This window comes from Camelus dromedarius, chromosome 2 (genome assembly GCF_036321535.1).
Source record: "Camelus dromedarius isolate mCamDro1 chromosome 2, mCamDro1.pat, whole genome shotgun sequence".
Lineage (NCBI taxonomy): Eukaryota > Metazoa > Chordata > Mammalia > Artiodactyla > Camelidae > Camelus > Camelus dromedarius.
The window spans coordinates 116277646-116294580 of NC_087437.1; the positions used below are offsets into that span (position 1 = coordinate 116277646).

General features: G+C 41.8%; 1 protein-coding gene across 10 annotated transcripts in view; it reads left to right on the forward strand.

Moving 5' to 3' along the window:
- Positions 1-15242, forward strand: part of KCNJ15 (potassium inwardly rectifying channel subfamily J member 15) — a 47154-nt gene extending 31912 nt beyond the window's left edge. For 8 of the 10 annotated variants that reach the window (XM_010998945.3, XM_010998954.3, XM_031459590.2 and 5 more), the window contains 2 exons: positions 5785-5873; positions 8172-15242. In XM_010998945.3, the coding sequence (XP_010997247.1) occupies positions 8192-9319 (1128 nt within the window). In that variant the 5' untranslated portion in view covers positions 5785-5873; positions 8172-8191 and the 3' untranslated portion in view covers positions 9320-15242. Of the gene's footprint in view, positions 1-1138; positions 2300-5784; positions 5874-8171 lie in introns of those variants that run through there. The other 2 variants (XM_010998955.3, XM_064475935.1) reach the window with 2 other exon arrangements.
- The last annotated feature ends 1693 nt before the right edge of the window (positions 15243-16935 follow it).

A 16935-nucleotide genomic window follows, 5' to 3' on the forward strand; every position in this document is an offset into this window, starting at 1 on the left:
ACAGCTATTTATTCCATAGGGGCTACTAACACGTAATGAGCAGGAAACCTGTTCTATGCTGCATTGCACCACGTCATTGGAAGAGATGCTCCCCATGAGTTCGTTTTGAGGACAGAGGTGCACAGGGATGGGGGCAGACAGATCTGGTTTGCCAGCGAGGTCCTCCGTGTACTAACTTTACAAACATGGGTAACTTACCTAGTCTAAGCTTAGTTTCCTCACTCAGAAAGCCAAGAAGTTACTTTCTTCACAAGGTAAAGAGAAGGGTTAAATAAAATACCCTCTGTAATTGCTTTGAAAGGTGCCTGGTCCCTTTGAAGTACCCCCATCCCAAATGAAGGTTATCAGTGACAATAACGTCATCGACATTCGCCTGGTGTGTTTGCCATCACAGGTCATGAGGCCACCAGATCCTTAACCAAGGGCTTCTTGCTCCACAGAAGTAAGAGCGACAGAATCTGAGGTCCTTAAATCTTGCCCTGCAAAGTTATCATGATAAATGCAAGCACTAATTTAGAAGTAAGTCCATGAGAAGAATTATTCACCTTTTCTATGCTGTTCTGAGGGATCAGGCAAGTCTTTCTTCCCACTGAAATCTTGTTAGATTTGTATTTCTTGTTCTATTCAGGGTTTAGCCATAGACCAACATTTGCAGTTTACATTAAGAGATATTTCAAAACTTTGCAGATTTTCTTTAAATACAGTAGCTTTTTTTAACTTATTTTTTTATTGAAATGTAGTTGATTTAGAATGTCAGTTTCAGTGTACAGCAAAGCGATATATATATAGAGAGAGATAGATATATATATAACTGTATATATACACACATTTATATTTTTTCAGTTTCTCTTCCATTATGGCACATTACAAGAAGTTGAATATAGTTCCCTGTGCTATACAGTGGGTCCTTGTTGTTTATCTATTTTATATACAGTAATGTAAATACAGTACCTTTGAGATCAAGCAGGTAATCCTAACATACAAAAGGATGTAGTAAAACCATCCCTGCAGTCAGACTTTCACTAGGTTTTGCCTCGTAACAAACAATTCCAAGAATTCAACATGGCAACAAGGGTTTTTTCCCTCACCCGTGTTACAAGTCAGCTTTGGCTCAGCTGTAGCTTAGCTCCAAGTGTCTCCCTCCTCCCACCATCCAAAGGAAGGAACAGCCCTATCTAGCCTCACCCGAGATCAGTGGCAGAATCGAGCCATTCTCACACCTTTGTCCAGGTGAGGCTTGAGTTACTGCGGCTCACACTTCATTGGCTGAAGCAGTCACATGACCGCATCTGACACAAAAGGGTGGAAACATACTCCCTGGCAGGGACAAGCCCAGGGAGGGATTCTTTTGGAGGGATCCAGCAGAGAAGGGGCAGCTAGCAAGTGGAAGCAACAGCCAACCACAACAACCACAAATGACCACGGCTCTACCAACGGGGTTCCAAGTTCATATCTTCAAAACATTAGGAAAGAGGACACTAGGCTGTGAACTGGCCCGACTTGACTGGTGCTTCCCGTCAGAGCCTCTCATTTCTCACGGGGAAGAATATCCCAATCCACAGCCTCCCAGAAGCTGCCCCTCCTTCTAGCCATCCTCAGCCCTCAGTGGCCTGAGACATAACATGGGTTTGCAGATGGAAAGAGTGATTTCTCCAGCAGATAAAACCAAAGGGCCACCCTTTGGAATCCACTGAGAGTCAGCCTTGGCCACCTTGTTCTCCTCCAGTGAACATGGCTGCTTCTGAGGCCGCCTGGGCAAAGCCGTTGTGTCCTCAGCTGACACTGATGGAGTCAAGAAGTGGATTAAGAACAGGGAACACAGCCGTTGAAGCGAATCCGAGACTGCTATGAAGAGCGAGGTGGAGGATGGCGCAAGGCCAAAGCCAAAGGCCCCGGCGCGTGTGCGTGTGGCCCCAGTCACAGGATCCAAAGGAAGGAGAGCTAAGCCTCACTGAGTTTATTTTCCATCATTTTTCAACCTTTTGAGTTCAGTCAACCCCAAATACATTCTTGTCAAGCACTTTTTTCTACTTAATGTTTAAACCCGTGTACCCTTCAAGCGAAATGTCATCCAGCTACTTTGGATTTGCAGCAAAGAGAGAGATCATCAGTAAAACCTGTTTTGTCAGAAATATTTGACATCCAAGAAAGCTTTTCAAGCGACTTTTCTTACAAACAGGAAGCTGTTTGGCCAGAGCTTTAAAGTCAGAGTCCCTCGCGTTCTAATTTTAGTCTGGAAGCCCAGAGTTGTGGTTGGATTTGGGTTTCGTTCGTCCAGGCCTCACTGCTCCATTTGAAGGTACGTGGAATGACATCACCTGGGGCCTGGTTGAGAAACTCCAGGTTTGGGGAGCTGCTGCCCCCCACTTTTTAAAATTATTTTTCTATGTGTTAGCCCACCATGGAACACACAAGATTTTCCAAGGACATGCAAACTGAAAACTTCTCAAATTTGACTCAACAGAGCTCTTAAGTTTTTAGAAGTTCTCAGTATTGTACTAACTAGAGGGAAAGAAAATATTCTTAAATCATACATTTTTTTTTTTAGTAACCAAGCATCATATGGAAGTTAGCTGGATTATCTCAATGTTGAGAGTTAGATACCCTATAAACACAGGTTGGCTAGTAAAAGTGGGTAAAAGTCTATTGTGAAACTAAAGATTCGTCTGTGCTTAATTTTGGCTAATATTTCCACTAGAATTATTTATATTATTTTATAATATAGACTCAGTATCATATAAATAATGTATCATAATATCTATATATTTACTGTGAATGTTATATAACATAAATTTTATAATATATAATGTTTACATATCTTATAACATAATATTTCTATGACATTTATATAATACATATAAATAATATGTTACAGTTTTGATCAGATTCACCATATATTGCTGCTTTAAAAAGTTAATGCTTATTGTATATTGACTGAAACATTATGCTGTAGATCAGAAGCTGATACAGCATTGTAAACTGACTATATATTTCAATTGAAAAAAAGAAAAAAAAAATTGAAAAAAAGAATAAGGAGACCTATCAGTGGAGACATCTGTAGTCTTAACTCCTCATCGAAAGGTTTAATGTTTGCACATAAGTGCAAACATGGACACAATCTTTTATTGTTAAGTTTTCATAAAGTATTTTTCAGTGAGTCTCCATTAAACCAATTCATTTTTGATAAATATTACAGCAGGTAATTACATACTTTGTATGTACTGAAGAAAAATTAGTACTTAGTCTTCGGCCACTGTCATTGGCAGTCATTTACCTAGAAGGATGGCGGAGACTAGATGTTTCTGAAAAGTAATACACAGATGTTCTCCATGTCTACTTGCAACAGTGTTATTTTCCAGTGCTAAGGGGAGGTGAGAGAGCAGGACATTCATCAAGCAAGAACAGCTGCTAAGCTGCTGATATGATCCGACATCAGCATCGCAGCATGGTGGTTCTCAGTGTGTGTTCCTGGCGCAGGGGCATCACCTGGGAACTTTCTGGACATGCACGTTTTTGGGCTCCACCCCAAACCTACTGAGTCAGACACTCCAAGCCTTCCAGGTGGTTCTGACGCAGCTTGAGTTTGAGCATCTTGGTCAGGGCGGTGGAGAGCGTGGGCACGGGGGTTCTCAGGGACACCACTGCCACGCGCCCACTGTTGAGAACTTGGGTGGGTCATGTCATCTCTCTGTGGCTCCGTTTCCTCCTCACGGGGACGATGATGAGATGATGGTACTGGTCTCTCAGGGCTGGCAGGAGAGCTCATGGCGTTCACACGTGGAAAGCACGTGGAAGACTGGCTGGTGCGCGGTGCTCTCGGGTTACCTGTGTGTGGTGATGAAGATTGTCACTAGTGACCTGAAGCTTCATGATTCTTCTCACTAATCTGAATCTGTTTTCTTACTGTCGTTGTTATTTATTCGGATCCTTCCCGCTTCAGAGCATTTCTGGCTCTATCCTGACTCTGTTCTTGCTTATTATTTGCACATAGATTTCTCCTAACTGGCCAGGGGCTCTCTGGCCATTTATGGGCTGATTCCCTCTGACAAGGCAGTGCGCTCCAGCTCGCAGCGGCTGATTTCTTTGACCTCCGTTCTCCTTTCTTGGACAGAACTTTTCCCTCCTGAGGATGGTGATGGGAACTCCCTTTCCATTTCTTTTCTGCTTTCATTGTTTTATCCCCAGCACGGGTAGTGTGGTTTTTCATACAGACAAGTGTCTATTTCAGTGTGCCTACTGTTTAGTTCTGTTTCCAGAGTGTGTTTGTGTCTGTGTTCCCTTTATCTCCAGAAAACAAGTGTTACACGGCATAAGCGCTAAGTGACTTCATGTCACGTGTATGCCATTGGCTTGAAACAGGAGAGAGTAACGTTGACCTCTCTAGGCAATAGTTTCAAGGACTTCACTTCAATAAGGATATCGCCATTCTAAGAATTAGTCCCAACCCACCTGTAGGAATCACATAATGAAAACTGGAGAAATAAACACAATTTCCAGAGGCGAAAGAAAACTACTAATGGCTCGTATGGAATATTGCTCATTTGCAGGATTAAGAGAGGGAAAATTAGAAGAAAATATCTTTTATTCTTCTTTCCACCCTTCACTTTTGGGAAACTGTTCTTGTCCCTTAATATTTCAGAAGTAAAGCCCAGTGGTTTGCAGAATCTAAGGGAAAAAATCTCAAGCAGTAACATAAAATTATATGAAGTAAAGAAGTCTGCTGAGGAAAGATACTATAAATTAACAGCATATAATGAAATGTAAGTGATAAAACAGGTGCAAAGAAGGAGATTAAGGGTCTTGATACAGCGATGATGTAGAGGTCATTTGCCAAACATACTGTGAACACACTGGGAGGGTCTAGTAAATAAGATGTTATATGCGTTGATAATCAAGACAACTTAAATGATAAAAGAAAATTGTTGTAATTACTTACAATATTGGTGGATCAGAAGAGAAGTGTGGATGAATGTATGCTTCTGTGTGTAAGACAGATAAAAATGTGGGGAGATAGATAAAATAGATGGATGGATAGATAGATAGATAGATAGATAGATAGATAGATAGATAGATAGACAGACAGACAGACAGATAGATAGAGTGACAGAGTTTAGGAAGGAGTATTTCAGAAAAGTAGGATGTAAAAGAACCTACTGGATTTAGAACAGATTGCATTAAATTCTGGAGGTTTAGGAGGGGTTTGCGGTGTACTGACAAGAACACTGGTCTAGCTTCCAAAGACTTTGGACCTCTTTCCTGCTGCCATGGACCTTCTGTGTGACGGAGACAAGTCACTGCAACCTCCTAGGTCTCCTCGTTTGAAAAATTTGCGTCAGATGCCTTGGATTTGACGGTCCTTTCAACTCTAATGGTCTCTGACTCAACAGTAATAATGCATTTCCACAGGCGGTAAAAATATTCTAGACGCTTCCCTCCCAGTGGTCACTGTTTACTTCCCCTGAACTTCCTCTTCCTGCCTCCTTGATTGCCGGTCAGTTGATAGTGGGCCTCAGTGGGGGTGAGTTAACCCACTCTTTCCAAGGTGTTTCACTACTGAGCTCCGTCCAGAGGGTGGGAATTCCACAGGGAAGGCTGTGGCTGGGGCTTCAACCTCATTCCTGAAGCAGCCTCTGGGCCTTTTCCTCCTCTGGGCACCAGGCCAGATTGCAGGGACTGGAGGGGAAAGCCGGGGCCCCAGCCCCTGGGGGAATCAGTCGGGATCACTTCACTGGGTCAGTTTCTTACTCAACACCTGTGAACTCCACGTGTCCCTCTCTCTTTCAGGCAGTAGCAGAGTCCCAGGGTAGCCAGGCGGGTGAAGGGGAGCGAGGACGTCCCACTTGCCTTGAAGAAGACGCCACCTGACCTGCTGAGTGAGTAACCAGGTCGTTCACAGCTCTGAGGGCACAGGGTGTTGAGAGGGAGGGAGTAGGCGGCTACCCTTCGAGTGCTGTCCGCCAGTAGCTCTTTCCACAGAGAGATGCTCATCCCAAGGCCCCCGCCCCCCATGAGAGGCTCTGGGTCTTATTCCCCCACTTCCGACCGCCATCTTCAATAGCCATTGGTGTCCTTGATGCCAACACTAGATGCGCAGAAATGCTGCACAAGAGCTTTCAGCAAAAACAGGGAAGAGATCCAGCTCACCTCGAACCTGGCTTGTTGCCTCTTTGAAAGAGGTTGAAGCAGAAGCGTCACTGCACTGCCTTCATGTAAGCAGAGCCAAGCTTTCCAGAACCTGGCGGAAGGCTGAGCCTGGAGCTTTGCTGGTGCCGCAGGACACTTGTGCATCATTCACATACAAAAACTTAATCCTCTGTTTTTGTTTCCATGGATTGAATGGCATGCACTTTCCCCTGGCAGTTTCTTTCCTTTTTTTTTTTTTTTTTTAAAGTGCATGCAATTACTTGTCAATAAGCTGCATTTGACTTTGGCAGTGCCCGTGTTCTGAGCTTGACTACGTACTTGGGCTTTTGTTTCCAAACTTTCATCATGGTTGCTTTCCTCCTGATTACTAAGAAGTCCTGCTGAGGGTCTGACAAAGCCCACACTAAATTATATCCTGTACTTTTCTTCTAAATGAATCCCCAAATAAATGAAATAGGCTTCAGCAAGTAAAATGAATTCCAAATAACTGATGGCCCTTCTTTGTGATGAAAATGAAAAAGTGACTCTCCTCTCTAGGGGGAAAAAAAATCATTTCAAGGGGAGGTCAGTAAATGACACATTCTTACTAACGTAAGAGGAAAATGAAAAAGCCCAACAGATCCACTGCACTGTCAAGAAATCGTTAGCCTCTAACGGATACAGTTTCAGATTCCTAGAAGGGATTTGCCCAGAGGATTATGTTCAAAACTTCTACTGAGATAACACTGCTCTAACAGCAAAGATTGTTGCATGAATCACAGACCACTTTCTACCAGTTCCTTTGTAAAGGAGGGAATGTCTTTTATTATTATTCTTAAAAATACCAGTGAGGTGGAAAAAAACACACCAACCAGGTTGAGTTACCCTGTAATCACTCACATTATCTTTTCCAAGGAATGTAGGGGTTATTTGAGCTAAGTCATCAGGCAGGCACTATAAGATGCTGCATGGCCTGACCCCAGCCTGCTCCTGACTGTTCACGCAGGCAGAGCCCTCTCTGGGGCTCAGCGTGGGAGCCGAGCGCTGCTTCTAGGTAGGTCTGTTCTGCTACAATGTCAGATGCCTGTTTTTACTTACTTGTTCATTAGCTCTTTAAAATAGATTCCTACGCTGGTTCGACTTAGCTCAAAAGAAGTAAGGCAGAATTTTTTTGCCATTCCTAAATGTCACATCTAATATTGTATGCTGGTAACACTTTTCCAAGAATAACCAGCCTATCAATCAAGCCATTAACAAAGCTTAATTAGTCACTCTGTTTGGGGGTGTTTGATAACTTAATCTTTTCCACTGTAATCAAGAACTAGGAAAGGTCATGGACTCCAAATTATTCATTGGATTAGGGAAAATAATGAATTGCTAATACAGGAAACATCTTGCAAAAGGGTAGCTTTTAAAAAATTTTTACTATTACTATCCAAGATTTTAAAATTTGTGTTAACGTTCTCCATTGCTGTGTCAAGAATTATCTTATGGATGGCACTCTTTAGTTTCATCAGTCCTGGCCCTAGGCTCAGTCAACTTATTCTTAAGTTTTCTGTTGCTGGAAATCCATGATAGCTGAACATATAGAAATATTCCTAGTACCCTGTGGGGTAAATGCCTGTGAGTGTGATACCACAAAGAGAAGATTAGCATCATTTTTTTGAGCATGAAGCTCTGTTTTGACACTTTATGGCCATTATCTCATTTAACCATCACAAAACCCCTGAAAAGTGAGCTTTATTCCCATTTTAAAGATTAGGAAGCTGAGGTCCAGAGAGGTTAAATAGATGGCCCCGGGTCACACAGCAGATAAGTTGTGGAGTCAGCATTTAACCCAGGTTTGCTTGTCTCCAGAGTCTCTGTTCTTTATGCCACCCTACTGCCTTCCCCAAGAACAAGTTGATTAGTATTGCCTTCAGAATTCTTCTTTCTTGTAAATGTCCATGTGCATTCATACTTATTTCACATGAGTGTCCTGTTTCTATTTTCTGGACTTTCTACCACCCAAAGTAGTAATGGAAAGTCTTCGTCTGTCATTTCCTTAGGTGGTCCCAGGAGTCCGACAATGGAAGCCATCCATGTTGGCATGTCCAGTCCTCCCCTGGTGAAGCCCACGATGGGAGCTGGCCTCAAGACCAGCAGACCCCGAGTCATGTCCAAGAGTGGACACAGCAACGTGCGAATTGACAAAGTGGATGGCATATACTTGCTTTACCTCCAAGACCTGTGGACCACTGTCATTGACATGAAGTGGAGATACAAGCTCACCCTGTTTGCTGCCACCTTCGTGATGACCTGGTTCCTTTTTGGAGTGATCTACTATGCCATCGCCTTCATTCATGGGGACCTAGAGCCCAGTGGGCACTCTTCAAACCGCACCCCCTGCATCATGAAAGTGGACTCCCTCACGGGGGCATTCCTCTTTTCACTGGAATCCCAGACGACCATCGGCTACGGCGTCCGCTCCATCACGGAGGAATGCCCTCATGCCATCTTCCTGCTGGTGGCTCAGCTGGTCATCACGACCTTGATTGAGATCTTCATCACGGGCACCTTCCTGGCCAAAATCGCGAGACCCAAGAAGCGGGCGGAGACCATCAAGTTCAGCCACTGCGCTGTCATCACCAAGCACAATGGGAAGCTGTGCTTGGTGATCCAGGTGGCCAACATGAGGAAGAGCCTCCTGATTCAGTGCCAGCTCTCGGGCAAGCTCCTGCAGACCCACGTCACCAAGGAGGGCGAGCGGATCCTCCTCAACCAGGCCACCGTCAAATTCCACGTGGACTCCTCTTCCGAGAGCCCCTTCCTCATCTTGCCCATGACCTTCTACCACGTGCTGGATGAGACCAGCCCCCTGAGGGACCTCACCCCCCAGAACCTCAAGGAGAAGGAGTTTGAGCTTGTGGTCCTTCTCAACGCCACCGTGGAGTCCACCAGCGCCGTCTGCCAGAGCCGCACATCTTACATCCCGGAGGAGATCTACTGGGGCTTTGAGTTTGTGCCTGTGGTTTCTCTCTCCAAAAACGGCAAGTACGTGGCTGACTTCAGTCAGTTTGAACAGATCCGGAAGAGCTCAAATTGCATCTCTTACTGTGCAGATTCTGAGAAGCAGAAACTTGAGGAGAAGTACAGGCAGGAAGATCAGAGGGAAAGGGAACTGAGGACTCTTTTGCTGCAGCAGAGCAATGTCTGATGGCAGTGATGTCCCCTCAGCTTAACTCCAGGCTGCTTCCATGTCTGGGCTCCCTGCAAAAGCAAAAGTCACCTCAAAAAGGAAAATGTGTGGACATGCTCTGAAAAACTGTGCAGACGTACAGACCTTTTCCTTTGATCTGGAGGGAAAACAAGCATTTCCACGTCTGAGAGGGTTCCTTTCTTTTTAACGCTTTGTCTGAAACCAACTCCCCAAATTCAAATTTTCTAAAATGGGGCTGCCTCCCAAAGAACTCAGTGGAAGGCAATTGAAACAATGTCCTGCTGGGTGGATAGAACTTTCTCAAGGCTGATATGGAAAGGAAAGGCATTTCTATATAAAGTACAAGGTATTTATTCATTCTAAGTATCAAAGATGTTCCAGCCGAGAGGTGAAATGTGGTTCAGTATCCACTTATATCTTTGTTTCAAAACAAACCCTTTTTTTTAAGCAGCGAAAATGTGATTTATAATGGAGGCTATCTGATAATACATACAAAGGGGCAGACGGACTCTGCACCCACAACATATAATAATTCCATTTTTACCTTTTTCAGTGACTTTAATTACACAGAGTGAAATTGATTGAATCAGGAATTAACAGTTATGAAAACACGTGCAAATGGAGCTGATGTGATGGCTCACACTCATGCTTTTGTTGGAATATACTAGACTCTTCCTTTTCAAACTGCGGTTCGCAGACCAGCAGCATCAGCACCATTCAGGAGTTTATTAGGCACTTAGCCCCACCCGGACTTGGGGAATCAGGCTCTGCATCTTAACAAGACCCCTAAGTGATTCATGTAAAAATGGAAGTTTGAAAATCTCTACTCTGGACAATGTTTTCAAAGTAACTTTCTGAAGCCAGGGGACTCTGGACGGACCTGTCCTTTCTCCAGTTCATTATCATGGGTCAATATTCCTTTCAGCCATTCATTCTTTATCCATTAGAATACCTTGTCCACAAAGGAGCTGCCACAGACATTCCAAGAACAAAATAATGCTCTTGGGAGTAATGGCTGTCCCTCTCATGCTAAGTACATGTTTGTTGATTACAGGAGAGAAAAGTTAAGCTGCATAACAGTCAGAAATTTGCTCATATGTGAAAGCTCATATGGTTGGTCGGGGCCGTGAGGAACAAGAGGAGCTGAGGATAAGGAATTGAAATGCAGAGGACTCTTTGAAGCGTGAACAAAATTTCATAATCTGATATCATGTAAAAGATGCCCTCAGTATTTAAATAAATCTCTTACAACTCCGTGTTAACAGAGGTAACATTTTGCCTTTGGTTGAATTTAGGGGCCAGACACCCAGCATTTCTTTGGGAAAGAGAATACATGGGATGGATTGGCTAAAGGTGCAAAAGATGAGTTTTCGTTTCATTCAAACCAGGACAGATCTGTGTATTCACTCCAGAAGAACGGGAAGTAAGTGCGTAGGCACCACGCAGAGGTACCCGTGAGCCCACAAATGTGTACCTACAGACCTGCACACAAACCCCCACACAGAGGGATGCGTGCCCTGGCTCTTCAACCCGAATGACGGAAACATCCATGAAGACCTTTGTGATTAACAGAGCGAGTCCTCAACAAGTTTGCTTACTATATTTTGTTCTACAAGAACCGGAACACCGGGACTCAGAGAAGAAGGGGCAAGGAATCTGGATTCCGATTATCAGTGAAATGATGCTCTGCATTACAGCACATCTGGTCACATCATGATGTTAACATGTTTTCAAGTGTCCTTCCACTAACAGAAAATGTGGCTAAGACCTCTGACCTGGTACTGAACATTTAATGCAGGTGTAAGAATAATGGGGGTTAAGTTGTAAAGGTTTAAAGAAACAATCTCAATGCACAAGAGGTTATTATCTTTAATTATTCAGGAAGGTTTTTATTTTCTATTGATGATTTTATGGCAGATTGTTTTAGATCTTCATTCTCTTAAAAAATCAAATTAGTGTAGATAGATATTAGTTCTTTTAGTTATTAAACCTTTTTTTTTATTGTATAATATGATAGGAAAATAATGCCACAGGCATGTTTACAGTTTTTCTGTTGCACAACTAAATTTTTTTTCACAATATTTAGAGGTGTGCTGATTTGACTGTGATCAAGCTTAGGAATCTTGCATTCTTGTATATCGTGCAAAGATGTAGCATAAGATTGAGAAATCTTTTTGTGTGTTGATTTAGCGTATTTATTTTGGCCAAATTTGGAAGACTTGATCATCTGATCTCTTGCACTACACACAAAATAAATATGCAGTGCCTTAAAATCCAATATTTGTACAGGTCATTAAATCATATTATAACACAATATTCAATAAATAGCTCAAAAGTTATGTCCAGTTTGAAAATAGCATTTTCCAGGCACACTTACTTATTATTACTTTGTACAAAATCCTCTTGTGTTAATGTGCTAACAAAAGGATTCAGGTGGCAGAATTATTTGATTATATTTGGACATGACTCTGACTGAAACAGATTCATGCTTAACACCCAACTAAGAATTGTCAAACTAACAGGGTGTTTTGACCCCCAAAAAAGTTTTTGTTTGCATTTTGTAGCATTTCCAGTGCATCAGATCTCAGTGAGACCATTTGAAAATGTTGTGTTCTATTTGAGAAATCACAAAAAGCAGCAAGCAAATCAGTATAATCTGCAAGCCGTGTTTTATTTCAATAATAAAATATATTGTAATTACTTGGTACCCAGCAGCCAATGGCCCCAGACAGCATAGCAAATATTTACTCGTTGACAGTCACAAGCCGTCTTTGGTTAGTGGACCAGGTATTTAAATGAATTTAAACATTCGTTTTATTTTTCTTTAAATCAAGCTTTCAATTTTAATTGACTGATTTCAATCCCATCAAAATGTAATTAAGACATATAAAAAGGATATATGCACAACTGAATCACTATTCTGTGCACCAGAAATTAATACAGCATTGTGAACTAACTACATTTCCATAAAAAAAAATGTTAAGACATATGAAAAACGACACCTGCTCCAGTATGAATCTTTCTCCCTTGCTTAGATCCTCAGTACTCATACGCCATCTGGAGAAAGAAGAAAAGAGAAAAGCAAAGCTAGGAAGACACGAGGCCTTTGCATGGTAGCTCCTTTGCAAGGATCCCCCTCATCCTTGGGCTTGGTTCTATATTTGGTCACTGTGGTCAAAGGGTCAGACATCCAACCATTTGCATAAAGAAACCTTTTAGTCTCTCAGTCTGGACTTTTCTTCTTGCTAGATTTTATCAGGGAAATATTTGAAATGACTAGTTTTGAATGCAAGTTATTTTATCATAGTTTTCTGGGATGGGATTTTCTTCTAAATGAAAGGGATTAGCATTTCAAGTCTTGATTTCCACGTTCCGTAGTGTGTACTCCACTTCCAGCATTCGACTTTGCATAGGCTTAAGGTGCACTTAAGTTTTTTTCCGCTGGGAAGACTTACTCTTGAAGGTCTAAACCTTAACACTTCCCTTCTAACTGATTGAGTACATACATTTTGCCTTTTGTGAATTTCAGTTTATCTTTAATCAGAATGATCTACCAACTGGTCCTTGGGTCTGTGAACAGTAATGAATAGATTTGCTCTCAGAGTAAGCTGCTTTATGAACAGAGTTCAAATCTCCAGGGTGAGAATTTGCAATGAAACAGTATAATTAGAATTTAATTGGAATTTTAAAGAATAAAGGATTTACTTAACTTCTTGAGGCATTAGTGTTTGTCAGTAGATTTTGTTTTTATTGTTGTGTTGTTTTGATTTTCTAAAAGAAATCTGAAACAAAGTCTTTATCTTCAGAGTAAGGAAGGCAGTGAGAAATGTGTAAAAAATAAAAACTAATAGTTGGTCAACTAGACTTCCACATAAGAAGACTTCTGTTAGTGGAAAAGAATTTCTTTGCAGGGGAGAATTTGGTCATTCGTTCTTGCATTACAACAGATTGTGTCAACGTTTTCTTCTGGATTCCAGGAGTAGCCATTTTCCTAGCCTTTAAGAAACACTGATGGGTTTTGTCCAGCTTTTTCCCCAAGTTCTTCACCTAGCCACTTAATGAAAAATAAACAGGAGGTAGAAATAAAGCTCTACCCATTTGATTTCATCTTCATCCTCTGTCAGTTCTCCTGTTAGGCTCTGTTTCCTTGCAACTTGACATATGGTTGGTTGACTGTTCATCTTCTTTGCTGCCCACTCTGTCAAGTCATGTAAATCCTGCGGGTTAAAAATAATCAACCCGAATTAATAATTTGTGAACATTTAGATGCCTAAAAACTGGGGACAGGAATTCTTATTTTTCATTTAGTATGTTACTAGTGCGTAAAAAGAAAAGACGAAGAAAGAGCTGTTGATTGGAGTTGATAATTAATTCCTAATAAAATCACAAGAATTGGCTGTAGAAGTCGAAGGGCCCAACGGACATGAGTATAAATGCCAAAGATGTCACAAAGGGAGGTAAAGGCCGTAAATCTAGTACAAGTAAATTTCAGCCAAATGCAGGGAACTTTGGTACATTTTGTGCAGCCTGGAGCAGCGACCTCTTTGAGCCTGTCCTTCATGGAAAGGTTGCAGCTCCAAGTCTTCCTCTACATGGTGCACAGAAGCCCTGATTCCCAACCCGTTAGAGAATCAGGCCAGTGGTTTTGTATTCCTAACCAGCGCTGGATGGGCAAAACCAAAGATGAAGGCATCAACCTAAAAGTCCATCACCAAGTTTTTTTGTTTAGCAGCTCACATCTTATGAGATAGTACTTAACTATGATCTTTATTCAAGGCCAAAATCTTATCTAGTATCCATGCCTTTCCACCCACATAAGATGTCCAATTTCATCCCTCAAAAATATTCAAGTTAAAGGTAGAAACCACCTAAGATTAGACTCCAATGGAGCTACTACAATAGATTACACAGTACCTATTCTCTTAAAAAAAAAATCAGAAGTTAATTCTGAGCTAATAAATGTGAGCTCTTGGCTTATTATTCTTATTATTGCAAATGTCCTTAATATTCCTGAAAAAGTAAAGAGCTTCCAAGAATGTGATTGGAGGGGAGTTCAAAGGAATGATTGTTTTTCATTTACTCTAATTTAACCATATTCTTTCATCTGCAATCAAATCTTAAGACTAAGGATGTTGTATTAAAGCAAATCATTGCAGGAAGTATGACTGTATCAGGGACTTTTTACAAAAACAAACTTCCAGATCATGAGAGGAAGCTGTGTTTGTGTGCTGACACAGAGTATTAAACAGCCATCAGGAGAGGAAGGCTGTCATCAGGATGACAGCCAACTTGGATCTATTTTTGAAGAATTATTTCTGCAGGGTGTCATGGAATTGTAAGTTACAAAAAAGAATGCTTTAGTAAACAGTCATCTCCATTCCAAAAGGACCCGCTCCAAAATACGACTTAATGAAATTCACAGGAATGTTATGAAGGTGGAAATCCCACGTGACATGCAGATTTTACGAGCAAATAGTCCCACTACTTGTAAGTCCTGGCGGTGTGCGTTTACCAAAATCTCCATCACACTTCACTCCCTTGCTATATATAGCACTCCATCTGATCACTAAACCATGCTACCAGATGCGTGTTCTTGTTTTCCTCCAATTTTTAAACTAGTCTTCAGCCTAAATTTGCTTTAGCATAATAGTGACGTGTTTCTTAAGGTTGAGCTACTCTTTGGGACATATTAGAAATCTCAGACTAACCAATATGTGTGTACCCCGTCACTGCTGAGCCCCGTCATGCTCTGACAACTCAGCTTTAAATATGTACTTTTACAATCTACAGATTCATACCTCTGTTTGTCAAACCGTTTCCTGTTTTTATTGTATCTCCATCATCTTTTCTTTATATATATACATGGAATCACTCTAATCTGTGAAATGACAGCAAATACAATAAAGCCAATTTTATAGTCTTGAGTTTTATTTTCATTTGTCGGGAAGGTTTTGGTGCTATCGGTGGTGCTCTTACAGGGAGAGGGGTGGAATATTTTCTCAGAGAGCTGAGAGACAAACTCATGTGAGACAGCCTTTTCCAATGATGGCAACAAGAACTGGGGGGATGACTAGGTTAAAATGGCATTTTCTATCAATGCCAAAAGGGACATACTTTGTTTCCTTTCTAATCAAAGAAAAGAACATGAATTCCCTTCCCCATCTCTTCTTTTTGCCTTAATACCCTACTGCTCATTTTAGTCAATGATTAAAAAATAAGTTAACAACTTAACAACAATCCTTTCAGCACATTATCAGAGTCTCTTCCATTCCATTGCTCTTTTCCACTGATGGATTAAAAGAACGAAAACATATAGTTACATAAGCCTTAAAGGCATCGCTATGGGTGTGACAGTAAGGCCACACAACCATCTAAGAGCCACACTGCAGAGAAATGCACCCAAGAAACAGCTGTTGTCCTCAAAGCACTTTCCTGGGGGAACCACACACACCAGCAGCTCCACACCTTCTGCAGGTGTCTCTTTTGGAACCCGCTCTTTCTGAATCACTCATTGCAACATTCTCAGGGGTGGCAAGACTGCACTCTTTGAGTGAGAATGTGACAGGTGGAAATAAAAAAAAGGCTGGAGCATATGTTAGGAAGTCAAATTCGAGGACGCTGTTTGGGCAAAAAAAACAACATGTTTTCCGGAAAGTGCAGTAATCTGGAACACAGTCATGAGACTCATCAGTGAGATACGTTTTATTAATTTTAATTTGCATGAAATTTCTCAGACCCATATTATTTTCCACTCCATTATCTCAAGCTTCTGCTTGCCCTTGTAGGGTGACCTTGGCCAAGAACCGAGCTGTCCACGTCCAAGACATAAGACAGCTTTGCCCCCACCACACCATGTCCCTGAGGAAGTGACTATGTGGGACTTTGTTACAGCAGCGTGGGAAGCTTTGGTTCTGAGCTGGAAACACAGCCTCTTGGTAGCCATCATTTCTCTTCTCAGAATTCCTTGATTGCATTCTCCTGCCTTCAGAGAGTCAGACAGACAAGTTTTATGGTTTAATTTTTCATGCAAAGGTCCATATTCTTCCCAGAAACTCTTACTTTGTTTGAGTAGTTGTTCTCCAAATTTCCTTCCCTTTACTTGAATGTAACACCTCCATTACAGTGCTTAGCACATAGCGTATCTGAGTGTCCCAAGGGCTATTTTCTGTATCTTCCTTGGTTTGCCTCTTTTGGGTCTGCTGGAAACTCTTGTTTACATGTGATTTAAAGACGTCCCATAAGTCTGCTGCAAACAACAGACTCCCAGTTTGACATCAACATAGAACAACCTGTGCTCTTCCTTCTGCCCCGCCTCCACCACAAATTTGGCTGACCTGCCCGTGGGAAGCATGTTGTAGCGTGTCCTGTCACAGCACGCCTCTTCTGCTCGTGCAAGCCACGCATACATGCACATACACCAGTCTCAGGGCTTCTGCTCACACCTTGGACTTGCAGAGAACAAGCAACACTCACACTCCTAGGGTTCTGAATGCTTCAAGCAACTTCAAATATTTGATAGTCCATTTTATACCTAATGAAGGAGGTAGGTCAAGTCTAATTCCTATACTTTATGGAAGACCCTATTACAGCTCACTGAGGTTCAATGTCTCACC